The sequence below is a fragment of the Monodon monoceros genome, unplaced genomic scaffold (genome assembly GCF_005190385.1).
Source record: "Monodon monoceros isolate NGI ecotype Baffin Bay Population unplaced genomic scaffold, NGI_Narwhal_1 Super_Scaffold_6, whole genome shotgun sequence".
NCBI classification, from domain to species: Eukaryota; Metazoa; Chordata; class Mammalia; order Artiodactyla; family Monodontidae; genus Monodon; species Monodon monoceros.
The window spans coordinates 75,707,980-75,724,786 of record NW_021703783.1 but is presented as its reverse complement, the minus strand read 5'-3'; the positions used below and the strand labels follow the sequence as shown (position 1 = coordinate 75,724,786).

Sequence of the window (16,807 nt, the reverse complement as noted above, 5' to 3'; positions counted from 1 at the left end):
ATGGTTAAGTTTTAAGTCTGAAAGAAATAACAGGTGCTTGAAGTAGCACGTTGGAAGAACATCTTGTCTAGGCGTGCAGTGGAGAGGAATGGTGAAGAAAGTGACATCTAGGATGACACCTAAAAGATAGGTAATGAGTTGGCCAAGTACAGGGGTCAAGCAGTGGGTGACAGTGGCAAAGAGGTGTGAAAAGTATTCCAGGCAGTAGAATTTTATGGGCATAGGCTGGGAAGGGAAGGGAGAGAGACCATGGCGCTTTCTAGGAACAGAAAGTGTTCAGTATGACTGGAGTATATAAAGTTGAGTACACAGAGAGGGAGCAAGAATTGGAATTTTCACAGGCAGTGAAAGCAGAGAGATCATGCATGCAATTTCCAGTATCGGTGAGGCAAACAGAAGGTATCAGGGATCCAAGATGAAGCAGAGGGTATTACAGACTGTAGGCCGAACATGGTTCTAGGAAACAGAAGGTAAATGCTGAGAAGTTACTCAGGTTGACATACAATCCACATCTGAAGGGCCCGTCAATGAATCCTAGCCACTGGGCTGCATTTACTGATAGGGCTCAGTCCCAAAGAAGAGAGACTGGCAAAAACAAGGCAGGTCCCTAATAAAAAGCTATTCACCAATCAATTTTATTTATAAAGAGCAGTAATTTTTCAAGGTGTTTCTATATCTGATATCTTTTTAAAAATCTTCACTGTATCCCTGTGAGCCAAACAAGAGTAGGTATCGTTACTTTTATGAAGGGTACAGTTATTCACATCCATTAATAAAATAAAGGTGGCAGGCACAGTTAGTCCCATCCATTATTAACATGACAAGTGGAAATGGGATAAATCATATATAATGTTTTCCTTAATCCTCCACTTTAAATTTAACTTTAATTCAGGAATGGCTAGCTGCCAAACAAGTATAAAGTGGGATATAATGGAAAAATCATTAGATTGGAGGTCAGGAAACTGGGTACTAGTCTTAGCTCTGTCACAAGCCTATGGATTGACCTTTGGCAAATCACTTTGAGTGCTCTGCGTCTCAGTTTCCACTAGTCGGACTAGATCATCAATTGCTAAGGACTCTTTTGACACTCAAATCCTATGACTCCAAGTACTGAGGGCAAAGGAAAAGCTAGGATTCCAAATGTATTGAAAAATGTTTTAAAATTTATTTTTAGCCCCAATCTTTATTTTTATTTTGGTCTTCTGTCTTGTTTCTTGTTCCTCCTTGCAGTTCTGTCGTTTCCCTTCCCCCTGAAGATATTTAAGAAGCTGCCTTTTCATCATTTTAAAACTGTAAATATGCCCTTGAAACATGCAAAGAGGCTTTTGTGTACTTACAAATCGAGGTTATTATAGTACAAGTAAGTCACTTGAGTGCACTGCATTCCTCAGCTTGCTCCATTGAGAGCTTTATTAGCTTATATTGTCCTATCTTAGAAGAACTAGTTGAGTAGATAAGACTCTCCCACTTTAAAAGGTGGGCTATCTGATGAAAAAGGGTGCTTAATGCTCTAGAGTGTAAGCAAAAGGATTTTGGCACTGCCCAAAGACAGACACACTTCTCTAAGACAAGTAGGTGCTCCACTTAAAGTGGCACAGACAAGGACAAATGTTCTAAAATTAAACCAACCAGCTACTCCGCCACAGATGCCCACCTGTTAATTATGCTATCTTTTCCTTGTCCAGCCTTCTCTCTCCATGAAACCGGAACTCTCCACTCACGGCAACCCTTAAAAAGCCTGAAACTTCACATACTTTCCCAAAGGTTACCTACCCAGGAAAGCAGAAAGCTGGTTTCAAAAACATATTAGGGTACATGTACTCAAAGAATCTGTGCTCTTTGAGCTTTTCGTCTCAAATTCCTAAAACCTCAACTTAAATGGTGCCAGCAACTAACTTCAGAAGTCAAGTGACATAAAGCCATCCTTGTTTGCGTGGTGACAATATAAAACTAGAGTGTGTGAATCGCACTAAATTTTAGGAACTTTTTAAGTATGGGAATTTGCAGTTTTGAGATAGCTTGATAAACAGCAGAAATGAAGACAAATATATCAGTTTCTATGTTTAGGTCTTAGGTGTGTCATCAACCTAACAATATACAGAACAGTTGTCAATGTGTAGTAGTTATGAGATTCAAATGAATTTATCAGATGCTATTTGTAAACAACTAGTAAACAACCACATAAAACAAATGATGGCTTTATAATGTAATTGGAAATATTTCTTTTTTTCTTTTTCCATTGAAAAAGAGGTAAATATATTTTTATATTTAACATAATTTTTAAAAGGGAATAAAACATATATATATACATATATTTCCAAAAGAAACACTGGAAGGAAAACTAAGGACAAATAAAAGGCACTGCCTTCAGAGGAGGGAGAGGCCATCAATAATATGAGACTTTTCTAGATAGACTCTATATTATAGTTTTGCCTATGGAAGCAAAAATGTTTTACATATTTTAAAAAAATGAAATCAAGAAGAAAAAAGGCATCTGTAAAGGAAATATTTCTTAATACAGATGTTACTCTAACCAGGCTTAAGTAGAGTAGGGAAGAAGTGTGATTATTTTTCTAATTTAGAGTTAGTTATTACTGTAGATTATATTAGGCAAAAGTACCAGGGATTCCTCTTTAAATGGGTTGTCATCCTGGCAGTTGGTGTAAATTTATTACTGAAAATACATTATTCAAATTTGGTACTCAAAAAGTATTTTAATATTGACTAATAGTAAATCCATTTTTTTCAATAAAGTAAAATTTTTAAGTAAAACTTTTAAGTGGTATAAGATTAGCAAACAACTAAGATACCTTTAAGATGATAAAGTTTCTTGTGAAGTACTATGTGCCTAGTATATTCTCTTATGAATAAAATTCACATTATATAAATAAAATTTTATTATATTTATATTATTATTATTTTGCGGGGTGGCCACACCATGCAGCGTGTGGGATTTCAGTTCCCTGGCCAGAGATCAAACCCGTGCCCTCTGCAGTGGAAGCGCAGATTCCTAACCACCAGACCGCAAGGGAATTCCCATATTATTATTCTTGTATCAGAAAATAAAAATAAATCTGTCTTAACATGATTCTATATTGACTCAGTCTTTCAATATGTATTGTTGAGAATCTATCAGACAGTAGTACATGGGAATACAAAGATGCATCACAGCATAGCATAAACATAAAAATATAAAGTAGAAGATTACAATAAGTATCATAAATTATAAAGAAAGTTATAGTGAAGGTTTACCTGTCTATTAAAATATACAAATTACCAAAATTGAATTATCGAATAAACTTATAAAGTTTAAATGCTTATGTTTTCAATTATTTTTCCTATTTCTTAGTTTAATAAGCCCCATAAGAAAACTCATTTGTTCTTCAAGCCTTTTTATCTGCGGAATGGAACCACACTTCTAGCTTTATTATGAAATTTTCAATATGTCATTTCTATGATATTTTTATACAAAAATAAGGGCTTAGTCCAATTACAGTTTTATAAATTGTATTTTATACAATTAAGCTCTCTTGGTTCTTTAGACTTCAGCTCTCAGCCAAGATGCAATAACGAGAACCAGACTAACCCTACTGCCTGAAACAACTTGAAAAAAAAAAAATGGACAAAATATATATGAACCATGTTTTCAGGTGTTGCACATCAGGCAGCAGAGGACAGTGATCCCTGGGAGAGCAAAAGTAAATGAGGTGAACCCTACGATTGCCCCAGCTTATTGCCTGGAGCTTCCAGGCGGGAGTACAGGGAGGAGGAACCTAGGAGGAGCCTAATGGATTTCCTGAATTAAAGAGCTGAGAGTCTGGGAAGGCCAAGGTGGCTAGAGTTTGCAGGGCAGAGTACCAGAGAAGAAACAGCTGCACTGGAAGAGGCTTCCAGAGATCTACAGATGGTCCCCCTCAAGTCTGCAACTGAGTACTGATCAACACATGTGTTTAAGAAAACTACCTGAGGCCAGAGAAAGAACCACCCTAAAGGACAGAGGGAGAAAATCCTCAGAGGTTATATAGGACCAGGACTAGTCAGCCAGAGTGGAAAACCTTATAATTCAACCTTGTGATGCATCAGTAGAGTAATTAGAAGGGTACTGCCTGAGTAAAAGTGCAGAGCCAGCCCAATACTAATGAATGCATCGGCCCCACCTAACAAAACTTAAAAGCAAGCCTCAAAAGGAGCGAGCTATCTCCAAGTAACTGCACCCCAGAAAAGAACTCAAGAATACAAAAATATCCCAGCAATCAACAAGGTAAAATTCACAGGCTTCCCTGGTGGTGGCCTGGGTTTGATCCCTGGTCAGGGAACTAAGATCCCACAAGCTGCGTGGCACAGACAAAAAAAAAAAAAAAAAACATGGAATGGGATTAGTAGGTTAGACACTACAGAAGCGAAGATTTGTGAAGTTCCATATAGAGCAATAGAAATATGATCCAATATGAAACACAGGGAGAAAAAAATGCAGAAAAATAAATAAATAAACCAGCAATTTAAATAAATAAATCAGTGAACTGTGGAACACCTTCAAGCAATCTAATATATGTGTAGTTGGAGTCCATGAAGGAGAGAAGAGAGAGGAGGGGAACAGAAAATTTAAGAAATAATGGCTGAAATTTTTCTAAATTTGACTGTAACTATAAATCCACAGATCCAAGAAGTACAACAAACCTTAAACACATGAAACAGGAAGAAAAATACCCCAAGGCACATCATAATCAAATAGTTTAACAACCAATAGTGAAGAGAAAACCTTGAGGCAGCAAGAGGGGGGAAAAAATAACACATTATGCACAAAAGAACAAATACAAGAATGGCAGCTTTTGTACAAAAACAATGCAAGCCAAAAGAGAGTGGGGCAGAATCCTGAAAGCGAAAAAAATTGTTAACCTAGACTTCTATACCTGGCAAAAATAGCTTTCAAAAATGAAGAAGAAGGGACTTCCCTGGTGGCACAGTGGTTGAGAATCTGCCTGCCAATGCAGGGAGCACGGGTTCAAGTCCTGGTCTGGGAAGATCCCACATGCCATGGAGCAACTAAGGCCATGCGCCACAACTACTGAGCCCACACGCCACCACTACTGAAGCCCGTGCGCCTAGAGCCTGTGCTCCGCAACAAGAGAAGCCACTGCAATGAGAAGCCCGTGCACTGCAACAAAGAGTAGACCCCGCTCACCGCGACTAGAGAAAGCCTGTGCGCAGCAGCAACGAAGACCCAATGCAGCCAAAAATAAATAAATACATAAATTTTTTTAAATGAAGAAATAAAGAATTTTTCAGGCATAAAAAGCAAAAAAACAAAAAACCAGCAGAGCTGCACTACAGGAAATGTTAAAAAAAAAGTCCTTTAGGCAGAAGAAAAATGATACCAGATGGATATCTAGATCTGTGCAAAGGCATGAAGATCATCAAAAAGGGAAAATAGGTGGCTATATGTAAAATAATTGTTTTCTTATTTTTAAAATCTCTTTAAAAGATAATTGACTTTTTAGAGAAAAAATATTAACAATGTGTTATGGACTTTATAATACATATAGAAGTCAAATGCATGAAAACAACACAGATTGAGGGGAGGAAATGGGAGTACACTGCTGTAAGTGTCTTAAAGTATATGTGAAGTGATAAACATTAGTTAAAGATAGACTGTGCTAAGTTAAAGATGTATACTATAAACCCTAAAGCAATCACTATTTTTTCTAAAAGAGTTATGACTAATAAACAAAAACAGAAGTAAAAAGGACCCTAAATGTTCAATCCAACAGAAGAGAGAAAAAGAAGGGGACAGAATATAAAGCAAAAAGCAAGATGGTAGATTAAACACAACCATATCAACAATCACATTAAATTTAAAAGGTCTAAACACTCCAATTAAAGGCAGAGATTATCAAATTGGATAAAAAATTTTAAAAGACACAATTATGATGCTTATAAGAAATCCACTTTAAATATTAAGACATAAGTAAGTTAAAAGGAGAAGAATGGAAAAAGATATACCATGCTAACACTAATCAAAAGCTTTTGATAGTGGCTATATTATTATCAGACAAAGTAGATTTCAGATAATAGAATATTACCAGGGATAAAGAAGGACATTTCATACTGATCAAGAGCCAATTAATCAAGAGAATATAACAACCTTACATGTTTATGCACCTAATAACAAGGCTTCAAATTGCATGAAGCAAGAACTGCAAGAAGGAATAGATAAATTGATAATTATAGTTGGAGATTTCAACAACTTTCTCTCTGAAATTGACAGAACAAGTAGAGAAAATCAGTGAGGACACAGATGATTTGAATAACACTGTCAACCAGCTTGAGCTGATCAACATTTATATAACACTTCACCAGCAACAGTAGTATATACAATCTTTTCAAGGGCACGGGAGCATTTATCAAGATAGACCATATTCTGGGCCATAAAACAAGTACCAATAGATGTAAAAGGATTCAAATCATACAAAGTATATTCCCTGACCACAAAGGAATTACTTAGAAATCAATAATAGGAAGGTATCTGGGAAATCCCCAAATATTTGGAAGTTAAATAACATATTTTTGGATAACCCATGGGTCAAAGAAGACATCAAAAGGAAAATTAGAAGGCATTTGAACTGATTTATAAATGAAAACACAACATAGAAAAATTTATGAGCTGCAGCTAAAGAAGCACTTAGGGGAAAAGAAGGTCTCCAATCAATAATCTACAGTTCCATTTTAAGAAACTAGTAAAAGAAAAGAAAATTAAACCCAAAGGAAGCAGAAGAAAGTAATAAAGATAAAAGCAAAAATGAAATAGAAAAATAGAGAAAATCAATGAAACCAAAAGCTGCTCTTTTGAGAATATGAAGATGTCTAGGGTTTCAAAAACCATTAAATAACAGTTGCAGTTATGATCCTGAAGCTTCTATTTTTGGTAACTAAGAAAACTAGACCAGAAACCATGGGAAATATCTAGTATTTGTATGTGTTTGGGTGCTTGCTCATGCCTGCCTGATTTGCTTTCTGAAGAACATGAAAGATCTTGTGTGCTACTGAAGAGAAAGAATCCATAAAGCCGTTTGAAATGTATTACCTATTTTTACATAGGTATTTATGCAAATGTGTGTGTTCACATGCTCCTCATCAAGAGTGCAGAACTGGTGGTAAGACCATCTTGCTTTCTTTATTTTTCTAAACCCTATTCCCTATTTGGCTTCTCCTTTTAAAAAATGCTATTTGGAGAAATCATTCATTCATTTATTCGTTCAACATAATTATGAAATGCTACAATATGCCAAAGACTGTGGGACATGCCGGGGGACACAGCTGTTAACCAGACAAACAAGATGCCTGCCCACTGAGCAGAGTCTAATGTGAGATACAGACAAGTAAATAGGCAATAACAATGTACTAGTGTAAAAATGCTGTCATGGAAAGAGCAAGTGCCAGAGGAGTCCGTGGGATGGGTAATCAACTTGGACCTGAAATATTCCTCAAGCTAGCAGCTGAAAAGTTTTTTTTTTAATGTGATAACTAAGTTTCTCAAATTATTATGATTCAACACAGGCAATAAAATTTTAGGCACAAAGCAATATGTCAGGTATGAGTTCAATACTGAAAGAATTCCTTGATTATCACGTACCAAATACTTCCTCTACTTCTTATTCTGTTCACACTGTGTTAATACTCTGTTGAAATTTCTATCTCAGAGTATAAATAAGACATAAAGAATACAATTTTTACTAACTTTCAGTATTATTGAGAGTTTTTTGTAAGTATTCTAGAAAAGAAAGAACATATAGGTGATTCTAACCTGTTCAGAACTTCTTAAAGATCTCTTTGTTTTAGTGGGGCATAAGAAATGGCAGAACCTAAGCCAAGAATCCAGATCCTTAGGCAAAGTTTGAGGGATTCCAGGATTAGAGAAGTGAGGCAAGACCAGAGAAATGTGAAGATTCCAAAGATTATGTAGGAAAGGGTCCATGATTCATTCAAGAAACTCAGATAGCTTTTAAAACTATGCATTCCGGGGCTTCCCTGGTGGCGCAGTGGTTGAGAATCTGCCTGCCAATGCAGGGGACACGGGTTCGAGCCCTGGTCTGGGAAGATCTCACATGCCACGGAGCAACTAGGCCCGTGAGCCACAACTACTGAGCCTGCGCGTCTGGAGCCTGTGCTCCACAACAAGAGAGGCCACGATAGTGAGGGGCCCGCACACCGTGATGAAGAGTGGCCCCCGCTTGCCGCAACTAGAGAAAGCCCTCGCACAGAAACGAAGACCCAACACAGCCAAAAAATAATCAATTAATTTTTAAAAAAACATTAAAAAAAAACAACTATGCATTCCTTTAACTCTTGATTTTCTCATTTGGAAATGTGTCAGGATATTATTATAAACTTCCATATTCTAGCTACAAGACTGTACATTGTAATGTTATACTGAAAAGTTGGAAACAACTTAGATGACTAACAGTAGCAGTCTGGCTGAATAAACTATGTCATATCCACACAATGGAATTCTAACCAGGTTTTAAATTATGTAGCAGTGTTTCTCAAAATTTATTGTACATCAGAATCACTTGGAAGGCTTGCTGAAGCACAGATTTCTGGGCCCCATCTCCAGAATTTTTGATTTGTCAATCTGGTGTAGGGCCCAAGAATTTACATATCTAACAAGTTTCCAGGTTGATACTGATGATATTAGTCTGGGGGCCACACTTTGAGAACTACTGATGTATGTAGAGTTATTTTTAACGATTTGGAAGAATATTCACAAAGTATTGCTAAGTTGAAACAAAGTTGTTTACATTATATTCTGTATTTATACATGTAGAAGTTTAGATGGAAAAATATTATCAAGCTGGTATCCCTGGTTGCCTTTAGGATGGACTGAATTGTAGTTTTTTAATGTCTTCTACATTTTGAGTGACAGATTTTTCTGTAATGAGCATAGTATTAATCACTAAAACATAATCAAATTTCTTAGTTAAAAAAATAAGATCATGAAATCCTGGCCAATGGCACTAACAAGCTGGAAACATCAAAGTGGGCTTGATCCTAATCCCCCTCTGGCTTTTTAACTATGTCTTGTTAGGAGTGCATCCTCAGAAGCAATCACAGGCAGAGGAACAGTGATGGGCCCATAGGTACATCCAGTTCCTGATGGGGACAAAAACAGAAGAGGCTGATATTATATGGAGGGCTTCTACACTTTTTTCTTCCTTCATTTAAGTAGTGCCATACAGGCTTCTTCTGGGGATATTTGAAGAAAAACTGGGTGGGACCCAAAAGGCGACCTGCCAGAAGTTTGAAGCATCTGGATTGGCACACTCTTTGTTTCCTGACACAGGGTAGATCCATTTCCCAGGGTATCAGATTAAGGCGTCTCCTTTCTGGAAAAAAGATTTCATGGTTTAAATTCCCATCCACTTTTGTGTCTGTGGCACTCCGCTGTCTCCTTTCCAGCACGCAGCCTCAGGGGTCATGATGTCCGTTCCCTGCTGATATCAGCGTGCCAACTGTGGTGTCATGCACACCAAGCACAGAGCCGCCATTCAGCTTCCACAGTCTGGGTCCAGGAAGCAAAAGAGCTTCTAAGTTCCTACAAACCTTGACAGATCTTCCTGTAGTCCTGCATGTGCTGAACAATTCTCACGGGGAGGGAGACCGAGGGAACTAGGGTAAATGTCAAGGGTAAATATGTGCCAGGAGCAGAGACAGCAAACAGTTGCCACCAATGTTCAGGAAAAGGATGGGTGGGTGACAGTGTAGTATGCAATAGACTTTTCAGTGGAATACTTATTTAGTTAGCACTGGGTACCTTTTTCCATGTCCTTGCACCACTGTGGTTGATAAATTGGGAGGCAGCCACATCACTGATCTTATTTAGAGCAAGAGTTCTTCACAAATGTCTAACATAATGCTAGTGTCTGGGAGTCATATGGAAAATAAACCCCATGTAAAGCTCACAATGGATTCAATGCTTTTTAAAAATTTTTTTTAATGATTCAAAATATGAAATCATGTTCTGATTTAGGCTGTTGTTAAAAGAAAAAGACATTAATTCTATATTGACTTTCAAATAGGTGACATATTGTTTATTGGAAAATTTTATTCCATACTATGTTGCTTTCTACCACTTTCCATGTGAATAAATGGTGCAGAATATGGTTTAAGATACAACTATTTTAAGTTTTGCAAGTTCAAAATTAGCTACATATGCAGATACTGGTTAATAATTCATTATTGGTAACTATTGCTTTAATACAACTTCTTACCTGTCCCCTTCTGGTGCTATGACATGAATTCAGTATGTCAGTCTGTTTAGGACCCTGTAAAAGGAAGTTATTTGAAATTCTCACCTATTATTTGAGTGCCAAGAACAATGTTATAGTTAATCAATTCATTTACCAAAAATTTATTGAATACCTATTCTGTGCCAGGCACTGTTCTGGGATACACCAATGACTCCACTCAAGAAGTTTACATTCTAGGGACTTCCCTGGTGGTGCAGTGGTTAAAACTGTGCTTCCATTGCAGGGGGCACCGGTTCTATCCGTGGTCTGGAAACTAAAATTCTGCATGCCACGTGGCCAAAAAAAAAAAACAAACAAGTTTACATTCTAGACGAGGAAGACAGTAAAACATTAAGCAACTACAACTAAAATGTGCAGGTGGTAATAGCACTAAGAAAAAAAAATAAAGCAGGGCCATTATAAGGACTTTGTATTTTATTCTGAGAGACATGGGAGGTCTTTAGGTGCGTGTAGATCTAAGCAAGGACATGGTCCAATTTCTGTTAATAGAGAATCACTCTGGCTGCTGGATGGAGAATTGGCTATAGGAGGCCTAGTGCTGATTATCACCTTCCCTTAAGTTATATTTCATTGAGGACAGTTCTGTACCAATAGACCTGGAGATGTGATCCTACAGAGTAGATTCTTGCCTTTTCATACTTTCTGTGCAAAAGCAATTTATAAAATGAAATTTTCCTATCCAAAGTATTCCTTAAAGAAAAAAAATTTTTTTCTGGAAAGTTACTTTTAGGTACATTCTCTCTAAATGGGAGTTTATCCAAAGCTTACCTTTTAATAATTACTTTACTTTCATACTACAGTCAGCCCTCTGTATCCACAGGCTCCACATCTGCAGATATGGAGGGCCAACTAAGGGACTTGAGCATTCGCAAAATTTGGTATCCAGGGGGGCCTGGAACCGATTCCCCACGGATACCAAGGGACGACCGTTATGTGGTTATCAAAATATTTCTGTTTTTTTGTAAATAGGGTTTTTTTGACATATTTTTAAAAAGTCAAGAGATGCTTAAGAATTTTTCAGAGGAGCTTTGTATTTCTTACTATATAAATCAACAAGATTGATTGAGGTGTTTTTTTTAACTGCATAATGAGGTGTAACAGTGTTGCCCTCCTTATAATAATGCTTCATGTTACATTATATTTATATTCATTGGTTTCCATGGGCAGTGATTTCCCTTTCCACTAACCTCTACTCCTCCAAAGTAACAGGTCCACTAGAGAATTTGCACCACCCCACCCCAAGGCCCATTTTATTGCCCCTGTATAATGTATAGACTCACAGACATGTCCAAAGTCTGTCCCTTCTGAGCCTTCCTCCCTCTGGTTTCCTCCTCAGAACTAAAGCCTTAAGTTGCCTGTAGAGTCTGTCTATAACCTGCACAATAAAAAGTCTCATTACTTAGTTACACCTTGCATTTAACCAAAAGTGCTGTTAACTAACTTGATCAGGTACATTACTCACTGCCTTGGATTCAAGTGACTTCTGACTCATTTTAGAAATCAAATCCACCCTCAAAGCGTTGTATATTTACTTCCAGTAAAAATATTCCAAATATATGCCACAAATTGCAAGGCAGATCCAGAAAAGGAGAATCAAAAATACTCACAGCGAAAGTGGTCCCAATTAATAAATGATGAGTCTTTGAAAGGGTCATACCTCATTTAGAAATATAAGTGCCTGGATCTTTATTTTGCAGTCACTTCCTAACTGGTCTTCCTGCTTCTATCCTTTACCCTTTATAATCCATTCTCCTCGCAGAAACGAGAGAGTTACCTTTTTTAAAAATGCAAATCAGATCACTTCTCTGCCTATTACCTTCCAGTGGCTTCCCACTACAGTTAGGATAACTCCACCACGGCCTATAAAGGGCTCTCTATTCATGATCTGTCATACGTGGCCTCTGTCCTCCTCTCCACTGCCCCCTTGTCCCCTGAACTCTAGTCACACTGGTCTTGTTCTTCCTTGGATAAGCCAAGCTTGACTCCACTTCAAGGCCTTCAAACTGGCTGTTCCTTCTGCCCAGAATGCTCTTCCCCCGAGATCTTTGTATGGCTACCTTCATCCCAAGAGTCAGATTTCTGCTGATTACTCAATTTATACTTCTTCTGCATCCCAACAGGCAGCACATCTGTTCCTTAGAATAACAGGGCAGCTCTTCCCCAGGGGTGATCAAGGTCTGAAAACCTCTTGTTATCTTATCACTTGCAGATAATAAAAGGTATAAATCAAACCAGGACTACACGGGGCAATTAGTTCAGGGTTTGCACACAGTCCTATATATGCACAGCATTTTCTTTTTCTTTACAGGTTATTTTCAGAGCTTTGTCACCACCGTATGATGTGGAGAACCCTTACAGTGCCAAAGTGCAGGAGCAGCTAAAGATCACCAACCTCCGTGTGCAGCTGCTAAAACGACAGTCTTGTCCCTGTCAGAGAAACAACCTGAATGCAAAGCCTCAACATTTTACGCACTATGCAATCTATGATTTCATTGTCAAGGGCAGCTGCTTCTGTAATGGCCACGCTGATCAGTGTATACCTGTTGATGGCTTCAGACCTGCCAAGGCCCCTGGAGCATTCCACGTGGTATGTAAAACAAGTCCTCACTTACGAAAAAAAATCATTTGGTAGTCTAAGTTCCCTTAGAGTGCGTCTGTGCTTACATGGTTCTTCTTCTTTCTTCCTCTGTTGATTCACTCCTCTGACTCCATGCCCATCCTATAAAGTGCCTATTAACTTGTTTTTTAATCTTCCATTTTAGAATTATAAATAGTCAAGTATGATAACCAGATTCCTTGGATAACATCCATGCCAGTTTTTAGTACCATGACTTCCAGATATAAAGTGTAAGGCGAGCAGTAGGAGAGGTTGGCATAATCATATTTGTGGCATTATCACATAGAAACCAGCTTTGACAGTAAATGGGTGCCATTGTTAAGGAGATTTTAGAGTGTAAAAAATAAGAACTTCAATTTAATGCCCAGTATCTTTTGCTGGCCAGCCAGTAGAATGAACAGTAATTTTCCTCTGTAAAGAGTAGCCTCTCACCCTAAGGCAGACTTAAATGCTCTCTCCTCTAGGCTCACACTTCTCATTGCGCTTTCCTCTGAACTTTTACTTGTTGGCATCTCCCAGGAGATCACAAACTTCCTGAGGACAGGGACTGTGTGATCTTCATATCCTCAGGACCGAGTGTATTACCTGAGCCAGAAGAAGGTGTTCAGTAGGTGTTTGGTTGAATGATAGCAACATAGGAATAGGGAGATGATGAAAATTACTGTCATTGTCTTCACCTCATCTTCTTCCAAAAAAGATACAGAGTGGCTCAGACAGCAAGTACCTTGTTGGGATGCATCCAGAGCTGTGAATGAGGATTAGGCAAGTAGGAGAGCACTCTAAATTCTTTCTTTTTATGTTTTGCTCTGATACTTCTAATCAAACCAAACCAAAAATAAATAAATAAAACTTAAAAGGCCTCAGAATATCCTTACTTCATTACCTAAAGAGTAGACTTACACATTTGTCTTCTTTCTCCCAGCCCTGATACAGGTACAGCCGTGAGGGACCATGAACCAGTTAGCCAGCAGGACAGTCTGTGTTAGCTGGGCTGAGTTGCTGGGGTGCAGAATAGCATTGGGGTAACTGAAATGACTAGGACAGTAGCCAGGAAGTTACAAAAATAGAAACAATGCTGTTACTTCTAGAAGTGAAGCTGGGGCTTCCAAGTTGAAGGGAGTGCAATACTCATTCAACAAACATCTACTAGTTTCTACTAATTAATGGACTTTTGAACCAATATTGTTTCAAATAAAGGATGGAATAATTTGTTATACCTAAGTTAATTGGGTTCAGGTATTATTCAAATAGAAAATAACCTAGATATTCTAGATACATGTCAACCAACTAGACTGAAACAGGAAAATTTGCATGAGGTAAGATGCTAATAAATTTCTGCTATTACATTTAAGTGCATTAGCGAAGGAGAGCCGGCTGGCTGCAATGTTCTGAATGTTTTTGTCCCCACCCCCAAATTTGTATGTTGAGACCCTAATCCCAATGTGATGGTATATGGAGGTGGAGCCTTTGGGAAGTAATTAGGTCATGAGAGGGGAGCCCTCATGAATGGGATCGGTGCTCTTAAAAGAAGAGGCCAGACAGCTAGCTAACTCTGTTTCTGCCATGTGAGGACACAGTGAGAAGTCTACAACCTGGAAGAATGCTTTTACCAGTACCTGACCATGCTGACACCCTGATCTCAGACTTCTAGCCTCCAAAACTGTGAGAAATACATTTCTGTTATTTATCATCCACCCAGTCTATGGAACTTTGTTCTAGCAGCCCAAACGGACCATGACACTGGCCTTTTGTTTCCTCAACTATCTTTGTAATCCAAGCCTTATAGGATTATTTCAGGGTAGAGTCCTGAGCAAAAGGACAGATACAAGCTTAGAGGCCCCCAAAACATGGCCCAGAATAGGCCATATCTGATTTGTCTCATGACCTATGAGACAACCTGAATGGCTCTGGTCAGCCAAACTAAATTACCAGAGTTCTCAAGAGCCTTATAAAGCATTCATGAGTATGCATTTAAAAGCAATAGTTTTGAGACTTCCCTGGTAGTCCAGTGGTTAAGACTCCACGCTTCCACTGCAGGGGGCATGGTTTCGATCCCTGGTTGGGGAAATAAGATCCTGCATGCCACATGGCCAAAAAAAAAAAAAAAAAAAAAAAGCAGTGGTTTCTTTTTTTAAAGTAAATCCTCTGAATGTAAACTTTCAAAGAGTTAGCAACACTTTCTTAGGCTGAAGAGAAAATTCTGGAAGTTTTTATTATATACTCTGGGTATATGCAAATAGACTGTCCAGGGTGAGAGCCACTGGGAGTGGGTATCTTGCATTTGCTTCTCACCCAATAGCAGCAATCCCATCATCATCTCCTGTGCCCGGGACAAGCTGGTCAACGTATGGAACCTGGAATACTGCAAACTGAAATCCAACCATATCAGCCCCCCAGGCCACCTGAGCACTGTGACTGTCTCTCCAGATGGATCCCTCTGTGCTTCTGAAGGCAAGGGTGGCCAGGTCATGCTGTGGCACCTCAGTAAAAGCAAGCACCTTTATATGCCAGATGGTGGGGACATCATCAATTCCCTGTGCTTCAGCCTCAACCTGTGCCACCATGGGCCCCAACACCCAGCTCTGGGACTTGGAGGGCAAGGTCATTGTAAATGAACTGAAGCAAGAAGTTATCAGTACCAGCAGCAAAGCAGAGCCACCCAGTACACCTCTCTGACCTGGTCTGCTGATGGCAAAAGTCTTAAAATACAACTGTTCTCTACAATCGTCTGTCAGCCTACCAAGGCTTGGACAGTGGTGATGGTAACACGGATGTCTGGGCTGTGCACCACTTCATTCAAGAGGGCATTAGTGTTTGTCTCTGCCGATCCTATGCCAAGAACACGGGCTTACATGGTGAGTATGTGGGAGCCTTCACTGTGGTCCTACAAAGATGCTAATGAAGCCAAAAGGGTGGAGTCACATTTGAAGATCTCGATCCATCCCATGTATTCTCAATGGAGCCCTGACTGCCTTAACCATTGTGACCAGCCTGGATTTGCAAAAACAACGGTTGCAAGAAGTGAAAGGCATGGCCGACTGTGTTATTAGATTCGGATTCAGCTTGTCTCCAGCCTCAAGAAAGAGGGCTTCTCCCACAATGGGCAGCACATCGCTAACCAAATTGCCATGTTTTATTTCACAGGGCTAATGCCTGAACAGGCGGAGAGGCTGACCAAGGAATTCTCCATCTACATGACAAAGGTCAGCCACATCTCTGTGGCAGGGGACACAGACAACTGGGCTACCTTGCTCATGACATCCACTAGGTCACCAAGTGAGTTCCCTGATGAGAGGGAACAGAGACAACCCTCCTGTCTTCAGCCTCTGCAGTTGTGAGATTCACACGGAGGATGAGGGAGGGTGAATCATTTTTTTCAACCACAGTGCTTAACACTCAGCAATGTGTTTCTCAGAAAAGAACAGGTAGTGAAATGGGGCAGAAACATCCGTGGCTGGTGTCTGGAACTTTGTGGCTCTAAACAAAATCTCCCCCATCCTTATATTTCCAGCTTTTCTGTAAGAATTTACATGTGCAAGGAAGTCAGAGCCCCCCAAAACCTGCCAATCACTCCATTGTAATATTTCAGAAGCTTTAACTGAAGCGCCCTGCAGCCACAGTTCCTCTGTGGATCCAGCATGTGAAATAGCCCCTGTCCAAGGCTTCGTGAGAAGACCTAGCTCTGACATTAACGGTCAGCCTGTTTGTTCTCCAGTGGTTGAGGAGCCTTGTCAACAGACCATATTACAGAAATCGTATTCTGTGAAAACCAGCAAGTCTGCTGCCACTGCCACAAGAAAAAGAAAAGATGCCGTCTCCTGTCTTATATAAGTGAAAAGAAAGAAGGCTCTCCTTTTTAATACTTGCAGGCATTTTTAATGTTCCT

At 39.1% G+C, this 16,807-nt stretch overlaps 1 protein-coding gene across 2 annotated transcripts in view; it reads left to right on the top strand.

The window, feature by feature from the left end:
- Positions 1 to 16,807, top strand: part of NTN4 (netrin 4) — a 106,352-nt gene that overhangs the window by 25,986 nt on the left and 63,559 nt on the right. For both annotated transcript variants that reach the window (XM_029205526.1, XM_029205525.1), the window contains exon 3: positions 12,613 to 12,891. In XM_029205526.1, coding sequence (XP_029061359.1) covers positions 12,613 to 12,891 — 279 coding nt within the window. The remainder of the gene's footprint in view (positions 1 to 12,612; positions 12,892 to 16,807) is intronic.